Source organism: Lampetra planeri, chromosome 45 (assembly GCF_965212315.1).
Source record: "Lampetra planeri chromosome 45, kcLamPlan1.2.h2, whole genome shotgun sequence".
Lineage (NCBI taxonomy): Eukaryota > Metazoa > Chordata > Hyperoartia > Petromyzontiformes > Petromyzontidae > Lampetra > Lampetra planeri.
In genome coordinates this window covers 9,001,545-9,025,502 of record NC_136151.1, presented here as the reverse complement: position 1 = coordinate 9,025,502, position 23,958 = coordinate 9,001,545, and the positions used below count along the sequence as shown (strand labels likewise).

The 23,958-nt window shown below is 51.6% G+C and overlaps 1 protein-coding gene across 1 annotated transcript; it reads right to left on the bottom strand.

Annotated features, from left to right (window-relative positions):
• Nucleotides 1-2,405: 2,405 nt before the first annotated feature.
• On the bottom strand, nucleotides 2,406-23,676 carry LOC144733116 (E3 ubiquitin/ISG15 ligase TRIM25-like). The gene is made up of 6 exons (XM_078614880.1): nucleotides 22,555-23,676; nucleotides 18,793-18,888; nucleotides 18,212-18,445; nucleotides 17,203-17,225; nucleotides 15,711-15,823; nucleotides 2,406-3,129 (listed from the first exon to the last, which is right to left on the bottom strand). The coding sequence occupies exons 1-6, from the start codon at nucleotides 23,110-23,112 to the stop codon at nucleotides 2,579-2,581; spliced, it is 1,575 nt and encodes a 524-aa protein (XP_078471006.1). The 5' UTR covers nucleotides 23,113-23,676; the 3' UTR covers nucleotides 2,406-2,578.
• Between the last annotated feature and the right edge of the window lie 282 nt (nucleotides 23,677-23,958).

The following is a 23,958-nucleotide window of genomic DNA, read 5'->3' as shown; positions in this document are numbered from 1 at the left end:
AAGGGAAATAATAAAATAATAAAAATAAAACATAATAAAATACAATTCTAACGACGTTTCGGCCACAACGCAAGCAGCCATCCTCAGGTGAAGAACAGGTCTGTCGGAAACACAGCGTCCGAATGAACACCACCAAGCTTGGCAGCGTATATTTAAGCACACACACTCACTCACACACTCACTCACTCACAACCTCACACTCACTCACTCACAAACTCACACACGGGCCTACGGTGTGTCTCTCTCTTTCTCACTCACCGCTTGTATAAAGCCGTCTATGCCCGTCTGTATGCTCCCGTACATGAATCTGTGTGTCTCTAGTCTGCGTGTCTCTGGTCCGCGTGTCTCTAGTCTGTGTCTCTGTGTAGTACTGTACACTATATATACACTTTTGTGTATCTTTGTATAAAGCCCTCTGTGTCCCATCTGCACACGGCCACCACCACCAGCAGCAGCAGTGTTGGCAATGAGCTGAAGCGGCCCTGGGCCTCCCCTAGGTCGACTCGGCACCAAATGCATCCTGCCTGGTGCGCTGTGCAGTGAACATCGCTGCTGGGCAGAGGCGAAGCCAGGCGGCTGTGGCGCTGACAGCCACCAACTCGTGAGCCGGCACGGCCTCCCTAGGCACTGCTGCCACTCGCTAGCGGGACTTGTCCACACCATCTACTGGCGGGAATTTGTGTGTAATCTGTTTCTCTAGTCTGTGTCGGTGTGTGTAGTACTGTGCATGCCTCTCGTGTCGTCTGTGTGTCTAGGACTGTACGTGATTCTGCGTGTATGTAGTCTGTGAGTCTCTGTGTAGGATGTGTATCTGTGTCTCCAGTCTGTGTGTATATCGGTGTAGTGTGTGTGTCTCTTTAGTCTGTGGATAGTAATGTCGATGTTTCTCTGCGTTTCTAGTATGTGTTTGTCTCTGTGTGCATGGAGTAGACTGTGTATCGAGTGATTACAGGGTAGAAAGTCGTCTGTGTGTGTGTGGGAGTTCCTAGTAGCGTCAGTGGTGACGTCACCCCCCCCCCCCCCACAGTGCTGGGTCACAGCAGCGAGGTGACGTCACCAACCCCCCCCCCCCACAGTGCTGGGTCACAGCAGCGAGGTGACGTCACCAACCCCCCCCCCCCACAGTGCTGGGTCACAGCAGCGAGGTGACGTCACCAACCCCCCCCCCCCACAGTGCTGGGTCACAGCAGCGAGGTTGCAGGGTGCCCCTCAGGGCCTCTGATTGTTTTTGTTCTCGCCAACGCGGTGACGTGGTGACGTCACAGCGCGGTGACGTGGTGACGTCATAGCGAGGTTACAGGGTGCCCCTCAGGGCGTCTGTTTTTGTTGTCGCCAACGCGGTGACGTGGTGACGTCACAGCGTGGGACTCCCCCAGTGGCGGGAATCCAGAACGTCAGAATCTGTGTTTGTGGTGCAGGAGGAATCCGATGAGCTGTGAAGCTCTTTGTGTTCACAGATGGTGCAGTGGAGAGGGTTAGGCGTGGGGGGTGGGGAGACGTGGTGACGTCACCGCGTTGTGGGAGCGTTTGTGGGGACGTCACCGCGTTTGGGGAGCGTGCGTGGTGACGTCATCGCGTTGTGGTAGCGTGCGTGGTGACGTCACCACGTTGTGGGAGCGTGCGTGGTGACGTCACCACGTTGGGAGAATGTGCGTGGTGGCGTCACCGCGTTATGGGAGCTTGGGTGGTGACGTCACCGCATTGTGGGAGCGTGCGTGGTGACGTCACCACGTCCATGACGCAGCAGCAGCAGACAACTTGAACAGCTCGGACATTGTTGGCGCCTTTTGTGTTTGGCGCCGTCTCTTTATTTGTTTATTAATTTGTAGATTTAATTTGCTTGGCAGTGGCTGTGTAGAGGATTTGCTCCTCGTGTTTAATTAATGAACGGCGTTGCGGGATGCAGTGAGCTCGAATGACGCTGTACACAACTACATTGTTGTTGTTGTGTTCTGTATTTTTATTGTAGAATCGACGATACAAGCGTTACAATGCCTCTGTCGTACGCGCACATTTATACTTTTTAAAATCAATGATATTATTGTTTAGACGTAAAACTTTTCTTGACTGATGACGACCGCTTGTGTTGCGATCAAAACGTCTTGAATTTTTGGTTTCACATTTTTATTTAATGTTTATTATTACATTTTTCATATTTTTCTTATTTTTTCTATCTACGTGACTTTACCGAAAGAACGTAAAGAATATAATATTATTGTTGTTGTGTTTCTCCCACAACCCATGACACCACCAGTGTATAAACACATCCCAGTTCACCATTGCTAATCACTGCACCCTACACCACAGCCACACTCCTCTGGCAGGGTGAATACATCCACGTTGGCTTCACACACACACAGAGCGGTACTTATTTTATCACCCCACCCTCCCCCCCCTAGAAGGTTGTGAGCATTGTTTACGCTCAGCCCCCCCGTCGTGATGGAGAGCCACGCAGCCCCTCGCCACCGACAGCCACCAGCCAGTCACGGGCGTGGCGCTGCGCGTGGCGGTGACGAGGGTGGCGAGCGCCGCGCGTCGTGGTGGCGTCTGCCCTCTGCGCTGTTCACGTTCACCTCTCTCAGGACGCGCCACTCAGATCCACAATCCTCACTGAGTCACCAACATCCCACCCCCACACCCACAGCCCAGGGTGTAGGGGCTGAGTGAAAGTTTTATTAAACGAGTGCAACAGCGCCATGGAGTCGGCGCTGTAAAACGACAGCAGCCCCGCGTCGCAGTCCAGGTGGACCCCGACTCTCCGCGGAGGCTGCGGCACCGACAGTGACGTCTCTACCCCGCCATGCCACACTGAGAAGCTGTCGTCTTCTTTCTCTAGACACCAGGAGACGTCACTCCCTCCCAGGAGGCACTCATCACCACGCCCTCTCCGTGGGATCGTCCCGTACGCGACTCCAACCCGACACCAACTCGCGCTCCCCACGTCCACCTCCCAGTAGTGCTGACCCGACGAGAAGCTCTCAGAGCACAGGGCTTGTGGCTGGTAATCAAAGCGGTGTGGGTGATGGGGGCGACCATGGGAGACACGGCTCCACGTCACCGTCCTGAGATCCGAGGAAATCTGGAGGAGGTCGTGGGCTGAGTTTGTGTCCAGAGTCGGTGAGCGTCCATCTGTGGTGAGTAATAGTGTACACATACTAATATTAGTTAGTATTAGTGTACACATACTAATATTAGTTAGTGTTAGTGTACACATACTAATATTAGTTAGTATTAGTGTACACAAACTAATATTAGTTAGTGTTAGTGTACACAAACTAATATTCGTTTGTATTAGTGTACACAAACTAATATTCGTTAGTATTAGTGTACACAAATAAATATTCGTTAGTATTAGTGTACACAAACTAATATTCGTTAGTATTAGTGTACACAAACTAATATTCGTTAGTATTAGTGTACACACACTAATATTCGTTAGTATTAGTGTACACACACTAATATTCGTTAGTATTAGTGTACACATACTAATATTAGTTAGTATTAGTGTACACATACTAATATTAGTTAGTGTTAGTGTACACATACTAATATTAGTTAGTATTAGTGTACACAAACTAATATTAGTTAGTGTTAGTGTACACAAACTAATATTAGTTAGTGTTAGTGTACACATACTAATATTCGTTAGTATTAGTGTACACAAATTAATATTCGTTAGTATTAGTGTACACAAACTAATATTCGTTAGTATTAGTGTACACATACTAATATTCGTTAGTATTAGTGTACACACACTAATATTCGCTAGTATTAGTGTACACATACTAATATTAGTTAGTATTAGTGTACACACACTAATATTCGTTAGTATTAGTGTACACATACTAATATTCGTTAGTATTAGTGTACACAAACTACTATTAGTTAGTATTAGTGTACACAAACTAATATTCGTTAGTATTAGTGTACACAAACTAATATCCGTTAAGATTAATGTACACATACTAATATTAGTTAGTGTTAGTGTACACACACTAATATTAGTTAGTGTTAGTGTACACACACTAAAATTCGTTAGTATTAGTGTACACAAACTAATATTCGTTAGGATTAGTGTACACACACTAATATTAGTTAGTGTTAGTGTACACAAACTAATGTTCGTTAGTATTCGTGTACACATACTAATATTCGTTAGTATTAGTGTACAGACACTAATATTCGTTAGTATTAGTGTACACATACTAATATTCGTTAGTATCAGTGTACACAAACTAATATTCGTTAGTATTAGTGTACACATACTAATATTAGTTAGTGTTAGTGTACACACACTAATATTAGTTAGTGTTAGTGTACACACACTAAAATTCGTTAGTATTAGTGTAGTGGTGATACGCGCTGGGTGTATATGTCGTGTGCCAGCGCGTATGTACGGGTGTGTGTGTGGTGACGCGCGCTGACGGGGAGGAGCAGGCGTCAGTGCGCGGGTGGGGGTAGTGCTGCTGATTGGCTGTGTGCCGGTGACGCGCCCAGAGGGAGTGATCGGGTAGCAGCGCGGTGTGATTGGTCGGGGAGTGGAAACACGCGCTGAGCGGAACCGGATCGTAGGGATAGCGCGTGGGGATTGGGTAACTGAGGAGCGGTGCCGACGTTGAGGTCCGCATCCGCTCCGTCTCCCGGGAAGAAGGGGTATATAAGGTGATGCACAGAGGAGCAGGGGCAGAAGTGGAACCATCTAAGAATGAAGACGAAGGTGCAGAGATAGAGCCCGGAGAGGAGAGTAATGGAGAGTAATGGAGAGTAGAGGAGAGTAAGGTATAAGTGTGTAGCCAGCGAGAGAGAACGGTCTACACGAGCTGAGTAATGTATAGTGTGTAGCCAGCGAGAGAGAACGGTCTACACGAGCTGAGTAATGTATAGTGTGTAGCCAGCGAGAGAGAACGGTCTACACGAGCTGAGTAATGTATAGTGTGTAGCCAGCGAGAGAGAACGGTCTACACGAGCTGAGTGATGTATAGTGTGTAGCCAGCGAGAGAGAACGGTCTACACGAGCTGAGTGATGTATAGTGTGTAGCCAGCGAGAGAGAACGGTCTACACGAGCCGAGTATGCATACGGTGTAGCCAGAGAGAGAGGAAGGTCTACACGAGCCGAGTATGCATACGGTGTAGCCAGAGAGAGAGATGCAAAGTCTACACGAGGCGAGTGGAGAGTGTAGCAGAGGCGCAGAGTCTACACGAGGCGAGAGAGGAGTGTAGCCGAGGCGCGGAGTCTACACGAGGCACAGAGAGCCAGCAGCACAGAATCCAGAGTCAAGAGAAGCGCATTGTGAAGAAGAGAGGCCACGCGTTGTATTGTTACAAGTCAAGATTTAATAAAAGAAGTGTGTTCCCGTCAAGGAGTTTCCTGCCGTCATTTTCCAATACTTCATCTGGCGTCAGAAGTGAAACGGGCTTCCAAGTATGGAGACGAGGAAGACCCGTAGGACCCACGGGATTGACCGCGAGGAAGACCTGGACGACTCGGGGCCGCTGGTGGCGGGGGGTGAGGAAGAGGACTTGCCCACGCTGCAGGGTCCGTCGACGGCGCCGGCCGAGCGACCGGGGACAGACGCCGGGCTTCGGGAGGCGCACTCCCGACTGGCGGAGCTGCTGCTCGCCGCCGCGTCCATCTTGGCGGAGATCAGCTCGTCGGGAGGAGCGGGGACGGTGGGGGACATTTTACAAGGTCGCCCCGCAGATTCCCGCCAAAACGAATGGGGGATTCCCGCCATTGCGCCTGGGCCTACTTTTGGCGGGAACGGCGAGCGCCACGTGGTGGTGGGTTCCCAAGCGCGCGCATCGACGTCATCAGCGCGCGAGGGGGTCCGCCATCTTACGTCTGCTGCTGGAGCCGCCATCTTAGACACCGACGGACAGGCGGAGAGGAACCACGAGGCGGATGACTTCATTCTTCAGCAGCGCCTGCCCACGTTGTCAGCCTTCAAGGCGGAAGGCGGAGACTGGGGCCAATTTCAGCGAAGGTTTTTGGCGCATCAAGAGATGTCAGCGTGGTCCGATGCTACGGCGCTGCGGGCATTGCCCGCCATGCTGGACGACGATGCGCTCGCGGCCTTCAGGGCTGCACGGAAGTCGGACCGCTCCACGCTGAAGGATGCGCTGGGTTTGTTGGCCAGGGTCTACGGGCCTCCCTCTACGTGCCGCCATCAGTTCTACGCAAGACGGAAAGCGGCCACGGAGACCGCGCTGGCCTATCGCACGGCGTTGCTGGCTCTTGCTGATGCTGCGTTCCCTCGGATGGACGAGGAGGGCCAAGACGCGATGGTTTTGGAGCAGCTGCTCAAGTTGGCGCAGGACCTGGGGGTCCCTATCAACACAGCTGACGAGATTGATATTTCTTCTTTGAGAGTCGCCACGAGTATTCAAGCGCACGAGGCCCTACAACGGAAGCAAGGCGTTGGTTGCAACGCTGCTGTTGTCGCAGCCCCGGGTTTGGTGGTCGCCGAACCCCAAGTCGTCAGCCCACGAGAGGAGGCGTTCGCCACGGGACGACCAGGGGACTGGAGGCCGGGGGCCCAGTCGCCTCTGCGATCGGGCCGAAAGTCGGAGCAACCAAGATCTACTCCGACCCTCGTCACGTGCTATAACTGCGGCCTCCGGGGCCACGTGGCGTCCGGGTGCCGCGCTCCGCGGCAGCGCGCCATGGGAGCTCGGCTGGACGACGACCGAGAGCCCAAGTCATCTCTACAATCCCCGGCAAGTCGCGGCACCTCACACGCTCGGCCTGTTTATTCGGCACACATGGGACGCCGCGTTGCGGCGGAGGAGGGCCGGTTAAGGTTCGGGGATTCGGTTCGGCGAGGGGGGTTCGGCCGGGACCAGGGAGACATTGAATGGGCGGAATTGGGGCATAGAATTGTGGCTGCTTCGGCGGGTTCGTCCGTTGTTACGGGATCTATTGATGGGGTTGAGATTAGGGTGTTAGTGGACACGGGGGCATCGGCAACTATTATATCGGACCTCATTTATAATATTCTTCCGGTCCAATGTCGTCCGCTGCTTCCAGTGGATGTGCCATTTTACGCCGCTAATGGGGGATCGTTGGGCATTATCGGTCAGGTTAGGGCGTCCATTTGCATTGGAGATATCAAATTGTCGGGACCCGTTTTCGTTTCGTCTTCTTTGGCAGTTCCGTGTCTTTTGGGCACTGACTTTTTGGCTAAAATGCCCATTAAAATTCTTATCGATCAACGATGCATTGAACTGCCATCGGGTCGCCGGATTTCATTTTTGACGGGCCCTACTGACATTCGGACGGCGTGCGCTACGATACAAGCGGTGGCGACGCAGACAGTGCAAGTGCCCCCGGGTTCACAGATGTTGATTCCCCTCCGGTTGCGGAAACCATGGGTGAGGGAGGCTTCGGGACAGAGTATGCTTTTGGGTCCTTCTAACAAGGCTGTCGGGGGTCTTGATTTATCGGTGGCTCACACTTTGGTGCGGGCTGACAGGGATCCGTTTGTGATGGTTTTGAACGCGGGGTCGCGACCAGCTGTCATTCCGCAGGGCACCGTGCTGGCTCACGCGGCGCAGGTCCCTGGGGATGATGGGTTGGTTGCGCAGGTGGGCTCGAGCCCCGCGCGGAACGTTGAGCCAAGGGAAGACCTTGAGTGGGTCCATTCGTTATGTGCCGCCTCGGACGATTTGTCGGCGGCGCAGTTGGGTGCGCTGCGCGAGTTGCTCATTGAATTCTCTGATGTATTCAGTAAACATAAGTATGACATTGGGTGCACGGATTTGTCGCACCATCACATTGAAACGGGCGATGCGGCGCCGGTCAGGCTAAATCCCTTCCGACTGAGTCCCGTGGAGAAGGAACATGTTCAGTCGGCTGTTAACGATATGCTAGAAGCCGATATTATTTCGCCCTCCTCTAGCCCGTGGGGAGCGCCTATTGTGCTGGTTAAGAAGCAGGACGGGTCCCTGCGATTCTGCGTTGATTTCCGTCGCCTGAATAAGATCTCTGTGGCTGACGCGTATCCGCTCCCCAGGATGGATGAGTCCCTCGATGCATTGTCTGGTGCGCGATATTTTTCGACTCTTGATTTGTTATCGGGGTTTTGGCAGTTGCCGCTCGACGAAGAGTCGAAACCTAAGACAGCATTTCGGACTCCAGGGGGGCTGTTCCAGTTTAACCGGTTACCCATGGGACTTCACTCCTCTCCAGCGACGTTTCAGCGACTTATGGAGCTGGTTTTGTCGGGCTTGCAGTGGGATACATGCTTGATTTATATGGACGATGTCATTGTTTTCAGTAAAACGTTTGAGGAACACCTCCGGCGATTGAGAGGGGTGTTCTTGCGAATGCGATCGGCTAAGTTGAAATTTAAACCGGCCAAATGTCACCTCCTTCGTAGGTCCGTTAGATACTTGGGTCACATTGTCGATTCTTCGGGGATCTCCACCGATCCCGCGAAGACGGATTGTGTCGGTTCGTGGCCGACACCTACGTCCGTTTCCGACGTGCGTAGTTTCATCGGGTTTGCTTCTTATTATCGGCGGTTCGTTGAGCACTTCGCCACTATTGCAAAACCCTTGCACGCTCTAACGGCGAAGGGAGTGAAGTTCAAATGGGGACCGGAGGAGGAGGCCGCGTTTCGCTCCCTCCGGGACGCCTTGGTGGGTGCCCCACCCTTGTGTTATCCCGATTTTGCCAGTCCCTTTTTGCTGGACACGGATGCTAGCAACACGGGCATTGGGGGGGTGCTATCCCAAGTCGTTGGGGGTGTCGAAAGAGTTGTCGCCTACGGTAGTAGGGTGTTGTCTCCGGCGGAGCAGCGCTACTGTGTCACCCGTCGCGAGCTGCTTGCCATTGTTTTTTTTGTGCAGCAGTTTAGGCCATATCTTTATGGTCGTCACTTTACAGTCCGAACGGACCACGCGGCGCTACAGTATTCATTGAGGGTCGCCCAGCCCTCGGGCCAGTTGTCGCGTTGGTTGGAAGTCCTCCAGGACTATCAGTTTACGACTACGTACCGTAAGGGGTTGCGACACACGAATGCCGATTGCTTGTCGCGGTTGTTGCCTTGTGATGAATGCGCGTGTTTGTCGGGATCGGCGCGCTGTAAACCGACGCTTGCGGGGGAGATGGGGGCACTGGCTGCGACAGCGGGCGCACCGATCGGGGATGATTCCACTGCCTCTCAGGGTCGGGACTCGCTGCTCTCGCTGTCGCTCAGCGAATGGGGCCGCCTCCAGATGGCGGACAGCTCGCTGCTAGCATTGCGCCGCAAGGTTGGGGGTCCCGAGGGGGACCAGGAGCGTACCGGCTCCTATGTACTTGAGCGGGGCGTGTTATTGAAATGGGACAGTTTGTCCCGGCGGAACGCACTCGTGGTGCCTTCCGCTGTGAGGGGGAGGGTTGTCTTGGCGGCACACGAACGCCTCTTGCACTTGGGAGTTAACAAGACGCTTGCCCTGCTTCAGCGTGACTATTACTGGCCGGGAATGGGAAGTGATGTGGTGCATATTCTGAAGGGGTGCGTTGAGTGCGCCAGGCGTAAACCACCGGCCGTGGCAGCTAATCCACCGCTGCAATCTATTCAGGTCTCGCGTACCAACGAGCTCGTTGCACTCGATATTTTGGGGCCCTTCCCAGTCACGCCGAGAGGGAATAAATATTTGTTAGTGGGGGTCGAATACTTTACCCGATGGCCTATGGCGTGGCCTCTCGCTAACCAGTCGGCAGCGGCTGTGACGGATGCCTTCGTCCAGGGCTATGTCCTGGACAAGGGGGCTCCCGAACGCCTGCTGACCGACCAAGGTAAAAATTTTTCGAGTAAATTGTTGCAAGAGGTGTGCGATCTGTTGGGTACCAAGAAGGTGCGTACCTCCCCGTACCACCCGCAGACTGACGGGATGGTGGAGAGACTCCACAAAACCTTGACTTCCATGCTGTGCCAGCAGGTGTGCGAGGCACATGTAGATTGGGACCTGCAGGTCCCGGGAGTCCTTGCCGCGTATAGAATGGCCCCCCATGCAGCTACGGGGTTTTCCCCATTCTATTTGATGTACGGTCGGGAAGCTGACCCGCCAATAGAAACGCAACTTGGCCTGTCCGCTCCACGAACTAATTCTAATTTGGCAGAACATATTAAGTTTAATATTCACAAGCTGACAGAGGCGAGGGAGGCCGCGCGGCTTAATTCGCGGGCTCGCCAAATTGCTAATGAACGGTTGCGGGCACGGAAGGTGTCCATGCACGAATGGAAACCAGGTGACAGGGCCTGGCTGCATTGCCCTCAGGCACCCTTGGCTACGTCGCCTAAATTGTTGAGACCGTGGAGGGGACCCGTGGAGGTCGTGCGCGTTGCACGGCCCCAGTGCGTTCAGATAAAGTGGGGAAAGCGCCGGTGGTACGTTCACCCCTCCCGACTGAAACCGTTCTCGCCTCCATATGGCCTCCCCTTGTGTCGTGATGGCCGGGCGTGTGACGTGACCGGCGACCCAGAGGGGGAAATGTCTCTGCCTGATCCACACGTATTTTCGCCTGATCTGCTCCCAGGTGTCTCGGAACTGACAGCTGCCGATCACCGGCGGCCGGATCTCCGCGGCGGGGCCGGCCCTTTCAGGCCCGTTCCGCGCCGTCTGGAGCAGCCGGAACCGCCGGACGGTCGTCAGTGTCCCGCCCCATACGATGGACCAGCCAGACGGACTCGCGCCAGGTCGTGCTACTTTGCATGACCTGCCTCGTGAGGAGTCGGGGCAGTTGGAGCGCCTCGTCACTGCGTGTAGTCGCAGGGACGTGGGGCGCGTTCGTTTCGAATTTGCTCGTATCGTGTTATTGTTGACTTTTCGGGTTCATTGTCAATCTGTACATAGTTATTCTTGTTGTTGTTGTTGTTGTGTTATGTTACGGGGCACACTCGGGGGGCTACGGGGTTTTTTTTTGTTGGTTGTCGTTTTATCGTCGCGGTTGGTTGTTGTTAGCAGCCGGGCCGGCTGCGAGCTATGTGGGAGGGGGTGATGTAGTGGTGATACGCGCTGGGTGTATATGTCGTGTGCCAGCGCGTATGTACGGGTGTGTGTGTGGTGACGCGCGCTGACGGGGAGGAGCAGGCGTCAGTGCGCGGGTGGGGGTAGTGCTGCTGATTGGCTGTGTGCCGGTGACGCGCCCAGAGGGAGTGATCGGGTAGCAGCGCGGTGTGATTGGTCGGGGAGTGGAAACACGCGCTGAGCGGAACCGGATCGTAGGGATAGCGCGTGGGGATTGGGTAACTGAGGAGCGGTGCCGACGTTGAGGTCCGCATCCGCTCCGTCTCCCGGGAAGAAGGGGTATATAAGGTGATGCACAGAGGAGCAGGGGCAGAAGTGGAACCATCTAAGAATGAAGACGAAGGTGCAGAGATAGAGCCCGGAGAGGAGAGTAATGGAGAGTAATGGAGAGTAGAGGAGAGTAAGGTATAAGTGTGTAGCCAGCGAGAGAGAACGGTCTACACGAGCTGAGTAATGTATAGTGTGTAGCCAGCGAGAGAGAACGGTCTACACGAGCTGAGTAATGTATAGTGTGTAGCCAGCGAGAGAGAACGGTCTACACGAGCTGAGTAATGTATAGTGTGTAGCCAGCGAGAGAGAACGGTCTACACGAGCTGAGTGATGTATAGTGTGTAGCCAGCGAGAGAGAACGGTCTACACGAGCTGAGTGATGTATAGTGTGTAGCCAGCGAGAGAGAACGGTCTACACGAGCCGAGTATGCATACGGTGTAGCCAGAGAGAGAGGAAGGTCTACACGAGCCGAGTATGCATACGGTGTAGCCAGAGAGAGAGATGCAAAGTCTACACGAGGCGAGTGGAGAGTGTAGCAGAGGCGCAGAGTCTACACGAGGCGAGAGAGGAGTGTAGCCGAGGCGCGGAGTCTACACGAGGCACAGAGAGCCAGCAGCACAGAATCCAGAGTCAAGAGAAGCGCATTGTGAAGAAGAGAGGCCACGCGTTGTATTGTTACAAGTCAAGATTTAATAAAAGAAGTGTGTTCCCGTCAAGGAGTTTCCTGCCGTCATTTTCCAATACTTCATTAGTGTACACAAACTAATATTCGTTAGGATTAGTGTACACACACTAATATTAGTTAGTGTTAGTGTACACAAACTAATGTTCGTTAGTATTCGTGTACACATACTAATATTCGTTAGTATTAGTGCACATATACTAATATTCGTTAGTATTAGTGTACATATACTAATATTCGTTAGTATTAGTGTACACAAACTAATATTCGTTAGTATTAGTGTACACATACTAATATTCGTTAGTATTAGTGCACATATACTAATATTCGTTAGTATTAGTGTACATATACTAATATTCGTTAGTATTAGTGTACACAAACTAATATTCGTTAGTATTAGTGTACACATACTAATATTCGTTAGTATTAGTGTACACATACTAATATTCGTTAGTATTAGTGTACACACACTAATATTAGTTAGTGTTAGTGTACACACACTAATATTAGTTAGTATTAGTGTACACATACTAATATTCGTTAGTATTAGTGTACACATACTAATATTCGTTAGTATTAGTGTTCATATACTAATATTCGTGTGTGCAGTGGTAGTGAAGAGCGGTGATGATACCAGCACCACGATGTAAACGCCACTCTCACACCCACACACAGACATTGTGTGTCACAGCCTCGCACACTCTCACATCCACACACAGACATTGTGTGTCACAGCCTCGCACACTCTCACACCCACACACACACATTGTGTGTCACAGCCTCGCACACTCTCACATCCACACACAGACATTGTGTGTCACAGCCTCGCACACTCCCACACCCACACACAGACATTGTTTGTCACAACCTCGCACACTCTCACACCCACACACACACATTGTGTGTCACAGCCTCGCACACTCTCACATCCACACACAGACATTGTGTGTCACAGCCTCGCACACTCTCACACCCACACACAGACATTGTGTGCCACAGCCTCGCACACTCTCACACCCACACACACATTGCGTGTCACAGCCTCGCACACTCTCACATCCACACACAGACATTGTGTGTCACAGCCTCGCACACTCTCACATCCACACACAGACATTGTGTGTCACAGCCTCGCACACTCTCACACCCACACACAGACATTGTGTGTCACAGCCTCGCACACTCTCACACCCACACACAGACATTGTGTGTCACATCCTCGCACACTCTCACACCCACACACAGACATTGTGTGTCACAGCCTAGCACACTCTCACATCCACACACACACATTGTGTGTCACATCCTCGCACACTCTCACACCCACACACAGACATTGTGTGTCACATCCTCGCACACTCTCACACCCACACACAGACATTGTGTGTCACTGCCTCACACACCCGCACACGGACATTGTGTGTCACAGCCTCGCACACTCTCACATCCACACACAGATTGTGTGTCACAGCCTCGCACACTCTCACATCCACACACAGACATTGTGTGTCACAGCCTCGCACACTCTCACATCCACACACAGATTGTGTGTCACAGCCTCGCACACTCTCACATCCACACACAGACATTGTGTGTCACATCCTCGCACACTCTCACATCCACACACAGATTGTGTGTCACAGCCTCGCACACTCTCACATCCACACACAGAAATTGTGTGTCACAGCCTCGCACACTCTCACATCCACACACACATTGTGTGTCACAGCCTCGCACACTCTCACATCCACACACGGACATTGTGTGTCACAGCCTCGCACACTCTCACATCCACACACACATTGTGTGTCACAGCCTCGCACACTCTCACATCCACACTCAGACATTGTGTGTCACAGCCTCGCACACTCTCACATCCACACTCAGACATTGTGTGTCACATCCTCACACACTCCCACATCCACACACAGACATTGTGTGTCACAGCCTCGCACACTCTCACATCCACACACAGACATTGTGTGACACAGCCTCACACACTCCCACATCCACACACAGACATTGTGTGTCACAGCCTCGCACACTCTCACATCCACACACAGACATTGTGTGTCACAGTCTCGCACACTCTCACACCCACACACAGACATTGTGTGTCACAGCCTCGCACACTCTCACACCCACACACCGACATTGTGTGTCACAGCCTCGCACACTCTCACATCCACACACAGACATTGTGTGTCACATCCTCGCACACTCTCACATCCACACACAGACATTGTGTGTCACAGCCTCGCACACTCTCACATCATCGCACAGACATTGTGTGTCACAGCCTCGCACACTCTCACAGCCACACACACACATTGTGTGTCACAGACTCGCACACTCTCACATCCACACACACACATTGTGTGTCACAGCCTCGTACACTCTCACATCCACACACAGACATTGTGTGTCACAGTCTCGCACACTCTCACACCCACACACATACATTGTGTGTCACAGCCTCACACACTCTCACACCCACAAACAGACATTGTGTGTCACAGTCTCGCACACTCTCACACCCACACACAGACATTGTGTGTCACAGCCTCACACACTCTCACACCCACAAACAGACATTGTGTGTCACAGTCTCGCACACTCTCACATCCACACACAGACATTGTGTGTCACTCCGCTGCTGGATGAGCGCCTCCCCGTGCCGTGCGCATCCGGGGGGGGGGGGTTATTTGACCATACTTCACCGCTCTCGTCGGTGTGCGTTGGCGATGGTGGTGATCGTGAAGGTGGAAACGTAGAGGTGCAGTACAACAATGGCTCACGCTGCGCTGCCCTCAGCTGGTGTGATGTGTAAACATTTGATACGAGGGAGACAAAGGCGGCCGGGCGTGGTGTTGGCCACCCACTTGCTCGTCTGCCGTGCCGTCCGTCATGTCTACTCGCTAACAGCACTTGACCCATTGGTCTGTTCAGGCTTCACGGGGGAGCTTTGTATTTGCAGGCACTGTATGTACAGTGTTTCACTTTGTGTCGCTGTGCCTGTATTTCTCGCTGGGCTTACTCTCGATCTGCCTGATGCCATCTCCCTCACCTGGTATGCAGCAGCTTGATCTCGACCCGGGCAATGCCTGCTGCTGCTGTATATTTGGAGTCTGTGTCTCTCTCTCTCATCATCATCACAGTGGCTGGGGAGATGTTAACAACCTCGCCAGGTATACATGAGGAGTGGGTTCGATCATGTGACCCTGACAATGCCTGCTGCTACATATTTAGAGTCTGCGTCTCTCTCTCATCATCAGCACAGTGGCTAGGAGATGTTATCTCCCTCGCCTGCTATGTAGGAGGTCTTTGGTTCGATCCCGACCTTGACGATGCCTGCTGTTGGTGCTGTATATTTGGAGTGTTTGTGTCTATCTCCCCGTGGTGGTTGCTTGGATTTTTCTCCGCATCCTCCAATTTTTCGCTTCACATTTAGACTGAACTTCATGCGTTAAGATCATTTGGCTGCTACTATAAATTTCCACGTGATAATCCATTTAGTTGAGTTGTTATTTGCAGCCAGTTTCCTTGTGAAAAAGAGCCACATAGCTCAATGGACCTTACCAGCTAAAATAAAAAAAATATTTTAAAGATGCACGCCCCAAGGACACGCTACGTGTCTGAAACAAAGTGCAGCAGCCTACGGAGCGGTGCCGGTCTGCATCGTTGTGTTTGTAATGAACGATGTCGACAGAGATCAGTGCAGAGTGCAGAGAGAGACTCACACAAGAGAGCCACGCGCATCGTATTCACTCCTCCTAGCGAGATGACCTCTGTGAGCTCTTGGGGACTGAATGTGGGAGGAGGCGCATCCTGGATTCCCTGCGCATCCAAGATCCTGCACTCAGCACGGGACACGCAGAGTCTATGGAGGGTGCAGTCCCTCCACTCACTCAGCACGGGACACGCAGAGTCTATGGAGGTGCAGTCCCTCCACTCACTCAGCACGGGACACGCAGAGTCTATGGAGGTGCAGCCCCTCCACTCACACAGCACGGGACACGCAGAGTCTATGGAGGTGCAGTCCCTCCACTCACTCAGCACGGGACACGCAGAGTCTATGGAGGTGCAGTCCCTCCACTCACACAGCACGGGACACGCAGAGTCTATGGAGGTGCAGTCCCTCCACTCACTCAGCACGGGACACGCAGAGTCTATGGAGGTGCAGTCCCTCCACTCACTCAGCACGGGACACGCAGAGTCTATGGAGGTGCAGCCCCTCCACTCACACAGCACGGGACACGCAGAGTCTATGGAGGTGCAGTCTCTCCACTCACTCAGCACGGGACACGCAGAGTCTATGGAGGTGCAGCCCCTCCACTCACACAGCACGGGACACGCAGAGTCTATGGAGGTGCAGTCCCTCCACTCACTCAGCACGGGACACGCAAAGTCTATGGAGGTGCAGCCCCTCCACTCACACAGCACGGGACACGCAGAGTCTATGGAGGTGCAGTCCCTCCACTCACTCAGCACGGGACATGCAGAGTCTATGGAGGTGCAGCCCCTCCACTCACACAGCACGGGACACGCAGAGTCTATGGAGGTGCAGCCCCTCCACTCACTCAGCACGGGACACGCAGAGTCTATGGAGGTGCAGTCCCTCCACTCACTCAGCACGGGACACGCAGAGTCTATGGAGGCGCAGTCCCTCCACTCACACAGCACGGGACACGCAGAGTCTATGGAGGTGCAGTCCCTCCACTCACACAGCACGGGACATGCAGAGTCTATGGAGGGCGCAGTCCCTCCACTCACACAACACGGGACACGCAGAGTCTATGGAGGTGCAGTCCCTCCACTCACACAGCACGGGACACGCAGAGTCTATGGAGGTGCAGTCCCTCCACTCACACAGCACGGGACATGCAGAGTCTATGGAGGGCGCAGTCCCTCCACTCACACAACACGGGACACGCAGAGTCTATGGAGGTGCAGTCCCTCCACTCACACAGCACGGGACACGCAGAGTCTATGGAGGTGCAGTCCCTCCACTCACACAGCACGGGACACGCAGAGTCTATGGAGGTGCAGTCCCTCCACTCACTCAGCACGGGACACGCAGAGTCTAATGCAGGTCCATGTCTCTTGACACATGGACAATATGGGATACAACTCCATACAAATGGGTTTATTAGGAATCCCATCATGACCGTTCACTGATTTGTCCACCAGGTGGCAGACAGAGCTCGAGTTTGAGTCTGGGTTGGTACTGACCTGAGATTCTCATGCAGGGGATCCTGAAAAACACAAACCCGCATTACACATTAACATTGACATCTTAAACAGATGCCCCACCTCCACACAGTCACATGCCGCTTACAGTGGAGCGCAACATCATGGAATTAATAAATACCTGCAACCAGAGAATGATGAAAAACAGTTATCTATGGGACCTATTTGCCAATATTGATATGATTAAAAAAGTAGGAAGTGACTTTATAATGTATGGCAATTAAAAGAGGAGGTGTTAAGATGTTCTTAAGATGTTCTTAACACCTAACAGATTCCTATTGCAAGGTATCACTGCTCAACCAGAGCTATGAATACTTTGATACTTGCATTGCCTTTGTACTGTTAAGCCTCACCATGGCACCTCCTTTGCCAGTAGCAAAATATGAGAATAGGATTTCCCCTTTTTTTCTGGCAACAAAACAGGTGTTAAGATGTTAAAACACCAAACTGAAACCTTTACAAGGAATCATGAATGCATTAACCACAATACTTGTGGTCAAAATGCAAAGAAAAAACATCCTCTGATAATATCTGTGGCATTGTCCTTGAAACTGATTGGTCCACACCAGAAAAAGCTTTCTTTTGGGCCTCGTCTCAAACATTGTTAGACCAGAGGACGCCAAAAGGCGTATGTCAAAAGAAAACTGGTGTGGACCAATCAGTTTCAAGGACAATGCATACAGTATATTATCAGAGAATGTTTTTTTGTATGCATTCTAACCAAACATATTGTGGTTAATGCAGACATGATTCCTTGTAACGGTTCCAGTTTGGTCTTTAACATCTTAACACCTGTTTTGTTGCCAGAAAAAAAGGAGAAAACCCTATTATCTAATCGAAGTGAATTTCCCTAAACACCTGAGGAGAGAGGCGCAAACTCGAAATATACAGCAGACGTCAGGGTTGTTATTGAATCCACAACCTCCTGCATACGAGGCGAGGTAGTTAACATCTCCTAGCCACCACGGCGAGTGAATGGAGGTGGTACCACCTGCAGGAAGGAGAGCGGGTCCTGCACGGCGAGGGCGGCGAGCAGCTGGTTGATCTCCTGCTCCAGGCCGCGTGCTCTGCTCTCGTAGCGAGCGATGTCCGCCTGGATGCGGGACAGCGCGGAGCGGCCCTCCTCGTCCACGCGCTCCAGCGCCTCCCTCTCCTCCTCCTTCAGCTGCTCCCTCCGGCGCTCAAACTCTCGGCTGATCCGCGCCTTGGTCCCACGAAGAGACTCCTACGCAGATATATGATGACACGCTCTTGAAACGCAACACGACACAGTGCGATGTGACTCCATAAAGAACTTCGATACGGCCACGTCTCATAACTCCGTACAAAGAGGCGGGTGACTTAATTTTTGAGAACGTCGAGTAATGAAATGCATGCAAGGAGGAGATTTAGTGAGCATATTCATGGGCACTCTTATGCCAAAGTCTAAGTACCCATATTGTTTGCGTGTTTGTCTATATATGCACGTGTCTGTGTGTCTCTCTGTACCTGCACGTGTCTGTGTGTCTCTCTGTACCTGCACGTGTCTGTGTGTCTCTCTGTACCTGCACGTGTCTGTGTGTCTCTCTGTACCTGCACGCGCTTGTATTCACCCTTGAGCTGCTGTGTCCGTGATTCTGCCGTGGTCTTCTTCTCCTCTCTCTCCGTCTTCTCGAGTCTGAACGCCTCCTATACACGGGGTAGACAAGTACGCGATGTTTGGTACTCCCATCATTGTCATCGTCATCTGGCCCCTGTCATAACCCAGATCCTTGCAGGCCAGTTTTCTGGATCGCCCAGCGACACTTCCAACCTCCCAGGTTGTGAGGTGGTCTTTAGCAAGCAGCACACCAGCCGTGTCTGAGGTAGGTGGCTGGATCACAGCGCGGTGTATTGAGGAGTTCTCACTCGCACGCTCGTGTTTTCTCCAGTTTTTCCCAACAATAGAATCTCACGGAACCGATAACCATAACCCCCCGAGATATCTACAGAACATACTTTTGCGTGACAGTGCGGTAAACACCAAAACTTAAATCCAAAATATTACATAAAACGGAGTACGGACAGCTCTGGTGCTGATAGGGCTGCTGCTCGGGTGTGTTGAGACAAGTTGGAAAGGACTCAGGGGAGGGAGAGCCATGTGACCAGGTGTGTTGCACAGCACGCTAACCACTGCACCGCAGCTCCCCAATGCATGAAGAACCACACACTCTTACACAGTTTAAACATATAAATGCATACTCTTGGTCTTTCGGTAAAGTCACGTAGATAGGTTAAAAAAAAATATTTAAAAAATGCAGTGCTTGTGATCCGAGTAATTTTAATAATATTGCTATAAGTAAATATATGTAGGTTAAGATTAACACGTCGGCTATCATTACCAATATCCAGAAGAGTTTTTTTGGCTAAGAGCGCGTAAATATAAATGCATCGTTAAACCCGCTGCCACCCGAGACAGTCATGAGTAAAGTTTGCCATGTAACCAAAACATGCCAATTAGTTAAGAGTTCAGAACACCGGTGTGTTGGAGAGGAAACCCACTACAATATTTACAATTCAAGTACCATGACGTTTCGCTGGTAATTACAACAACCAGCATCATCAAGTGGCAGCCAGACTTGAATATGCAGAATAATATTATCAGTAGCAGGAAAAACAACATTGTCAACATTAACACTATAATACTGATAGAACGATACAAGGAATATGTCCTGCAGCAACAACGACAACAACAAACACATCCAAAGTCATGATGAACATGATTGACTTGAATATTCTTCATTGTGATGGTTGACTTAAGCTGTCCCCCATTCGATTGCCTCTGGCAGGGCTTGACACTGGCAGGACTAAGTGCTGTGAACGTGAAGCTCTGACCACGTCAAGTCCCACGCAATCTGCTGGCTGTGTGCCCTTAGACCCGCACTCTGTTGCCCCATTTCACCTGCCAATAAAAGCGTTGCAGGCTAAACGCTCTGGTGGTTGGCCATGCTTCACCGTGGCAGCGCTTAACCACAATCCACTGCTCTGTCACAATGCAAATACACGGCGTCTATGTTAAAGGCAGGGTGGCATTTTTTATGCAAAACTTTGTAACAGATTCAAATCTAATATGTTCGACCACCAATCATACCGAGCCCAATGGCCTGGTCTCTCCCACTGGAATGGCCTCTTTTAAGTCCAGGGTCAGAAGACTTTTGAGGCGTCTCACGTTTGAAGCATCTCACGTTACTCCACATTTCTCTCCACCCATCACTGATACTCACATGTACGAATAATATTATATTTTGCATCTTTGCCAACCATTCCACGAAGTGCTTTGTCTTGTAACTAAATCATGGAATACCCTGTTTTGCCATCCATTCAAATCAACATTGCCATCTTCCGTGTCTCTGATGTCTACCATGTTCCAGTTTTACAATCCGTGTTGCCCAAAGTGATTTGATTGACCGTCACAATGCTGGCACAATAGGAAGCACGTAATAATGTGCAAATATAAATGATATGAACCTTATAGCGAGACCCTGGGGTCCCATAAGCCCCCAGCTCTCGCATAAACTGCGTTGCGACGTCATTTTACGCCTGTCGAAGGCAAACGATATGGCCATCTATTCCTCATGACGAGCTCTACACGATGCGCTAATCAAAGTTTCAAAGTTTTGTTTATGTTTACGGTAATTTTGGCAATGACGGGTGCTTGGTGAAGAATGAGAGGATTGATTTCTGGTGGATCGCGGCGTTAATGTGCGCGGTGGGATGGAGTCGCCAAAATATATTAATTACGATTTTGACTTCCGTTTATTCGGGACCCCGGGGTCCCACCATAAGGTTCTTATCCAGACTTTCCATTTTAATAATACACACAGACTGCTGCAGTTACACTGCGGGATATTGGGTTACAGCAGCTATCTACAGGAATTTGTCATCTTACGAATATAATTCGTTCCTGGGACCGTTCGTAAGTCGAACGTTTCTTAGGTCGGAACACGAGAATGTACTGTATTTAAATACCCATACGGTCAGTCTTATGAAATGTGTTACGGTTCAACGAAAAATGGCAGAGTGGTTAAACGCATAAATAAGAAGAAATATTGTACATTTGAATGTAACACTGTAAACAAATACTGCATAGGAAGTAAAAATGAAAGGAAGTAACATACATAGAAAACAAATCTGTATTGTTTTCACTTACCTTGAGTCCTGATGCTGGCTTGCTTGTTGGAAGGGGCACAATGAGAAATCACAATTACACGAACACACACGGGCCACACAGACACACACATCCACGAAGACGCAGAAGACACAGACACAAAGACAGACACACGCAGGGCATGCGCGTCCGCACACACACACACACACAAAGATTCCCCCGTATAGCCTTAACAGACTGTAGGGGCAATTTCTGTTAGCGAGCACCTATGTAGGCCGGAACGGTACACGAGGGGGTGGGTGGCCAGCACCACGGCCGTCCGCCTTTGTCTCCCCAGTGGCGATGTTTACATACCGCACCAGGTACTCATTTTAGGCTGAGTCAACCTAGGGGAGGCCCGGGAACGGTTCAGACAATCGTCACTGGTGTTGGCCGTGAGCGGGAGTCGCCGGGTTCATAGCGCAGCGCGCTAACCGCTACACCACCGCTCCCCACACACACACAGACACACAGACACACACACAGACACACACACACACAGACACACACACAGACACACACACAGACACACACACACCGACACCAACACACAGACAGACACACAGACACACACACACAGACGCAGAAGGCACACACACAGACACAAAGACAGACACACGCAGGACATGCGCGTCCGCACATACACGCCAACGATCCCCCTTAGGGCAAGTGCTGTTAGTGAGCAGCGCCTATGAAGGCCGACAAGGCACGCGGTGGGGGGGGGGTTGCCAGCACCACGCCCGGCCGCCTTTGTCTCCCCAGTGGAAATGTTTACACACCGCACCAAATACTCATATGAGGCTGAGTCAACCTAGGGGAGGCCCAGGACCGGTTCAGATAATCGTTAGGGGTTTTGGGCATGAACGATAATCGAACTCGGGTCACAGCTTTCCAAGCACAGCACGCTAACTGCTACACTACTGCTCCCCACGCACTCCCCTTTTACACACTAAGACACGTGCGCGCAAACATGCAAACACAAACACTCACTTCCAGCAGGAGCCCGACTCATTACATCTCGACGCAGAGGATCGCTCAGCTGGACAAAATTGCTCCGCGGTTCAATTTGCAAGTGCGAGCTCGTGTTTTAAGTCTAAAATGATATACTTCATGGAAGCTGGTTCGTAAGTGTGGCTGTTTGTAAGCCGGTTACTGCCTGCGTATCTCACCTGCTTTGTCCGTTGCGCATTTTCCACTGTGAAGACCTCATGCCCTTTATGTTTCCCAGCGATGGTGCAGCCTGCGCAGACCGGGATCTCATCCTGCTCACAGAAGTACTTCAGCTCCTCTCTGTGCTCACGGCACCGTCGCTCCTCCAGATTCGCGATGGGATCCACCAGGACGTGGTCTCTCAACCTGGGATTCTCTACATGAGGCCTCAAGTGCATTTCACAGACGGACATCTCACATCTCAGGCAGGTCTTCACTGCAGGAGTTTGGCCATCACCGCAGTTGTCACACACGACGGCCGTGGCCATCCCGTCTCCAACTCTGAGCTGCTCCGCCAGGTTGGCGAGGGCCACGTTCCTCCTCAGCTGGGGTCGCACAGGGAAGGTCGCTCGGCACTGCGGGCAGCTGAAGCTGCTCGCCGTCTCCCAGGCGGCCTCCAGGCACCGCAGGCAGAACGAGTGTCCGCAGCTCAGCGTGGAGGGGCAGACGAACGTGCCCAGGCAGATGGAGCAGCTGAGCTCCTCAGATACAGCAGCAGGAGCAGCTGGGGTGGCCATGGGTATGCTCGTCTCAGTGAGTCTCTCAGTGAGTGTCTCTGTGAGTATATCGGTGTCTAAGTGAGTGTCTCAGTGTCTCAGTGAGTATATCGGTGAGTGTCTTAGTGAGTCTCTCTATCTCAGTGAGTCTCTCCGTCTCAGTGAGTGTCTCAGTGAGTCTCTTAACGAGTGCCTCAGTTTGTCAGTCAGTTTATCAGTGAGTCCCTTAGCGAGTGTCTGAGTGAGTGTCTCAGTGAGTGTCTCAGTGAGTGTCTTAGCAAGTGTCTTGGTGAGTCAGTGAGTGTCTCATTGAGTGTCTCAGTGAGTGTCTTAGCAAATGTCTCGGTGAGTCAGTGAGTGTCTCAGTGAGTGTCTCAGTGAGTGTCTCGGTGAGTCAGTGAGTGTCTCAGTGAGTGTCTCAGTGAGTGTCTTAGCGAGTGTCTCAGTGAGTCAGTGAGTGTCTCAGTGAGTGTCTGAGTGTCTCAGTGTCTCAGTGAGTGTCTCAGTGAGTGTGCGGAGAGCACACACACACACAGAGTGCCGTACGACCCACGGAGCAAAGTGAACAGGAAACTGCACTGTGCCAGTCACTTACTGGAAGCGGGTGACACGCCTGTTCCAGGAAGAGCAGCGTCACCAATTGAATTCACCCCACGCTTAAGCAGGCAGGCAGCCCCAGTCCGCGTGAGTGTTTTAAGTTGCGGTTGATGTTGTGACGGGTCGAGACCTCGAAAGAGAGACTCAGGCAAGAGGGAGATGAGTCTCACTTTGCAAGGGGAGTGATGACCTGGCTCACGAGAGAAAAAAACGAATCACAAAATGATGCAAAAAAAAGTTACATCAGTGAAGTGGAACAATTGCAACTAG

Coding starts and splice junctions, on each gene's coding strand:
- LOC144733116 (XM_078614880.1), bottom strand. CDS start 23,112: ATGGCCACCCCAGCTGCTCCTGCTGCTGTATCTGAGGAGCTCAGCTGC. Junction 18,889..22,554: donor ATGCGCAACGGACAAAGCAG/GTGAGATACGCA, acceptor CCCCGTGTATAG/GAGGCGTTCAGACTCGAGAA. Junction 3,130..15,710: donor GATGCGCGTGGCTCTCTTGT/GTGAGTCTCTCT, acceptor TACTCACCACAG/ATGGACGCTCACCGACTCTG.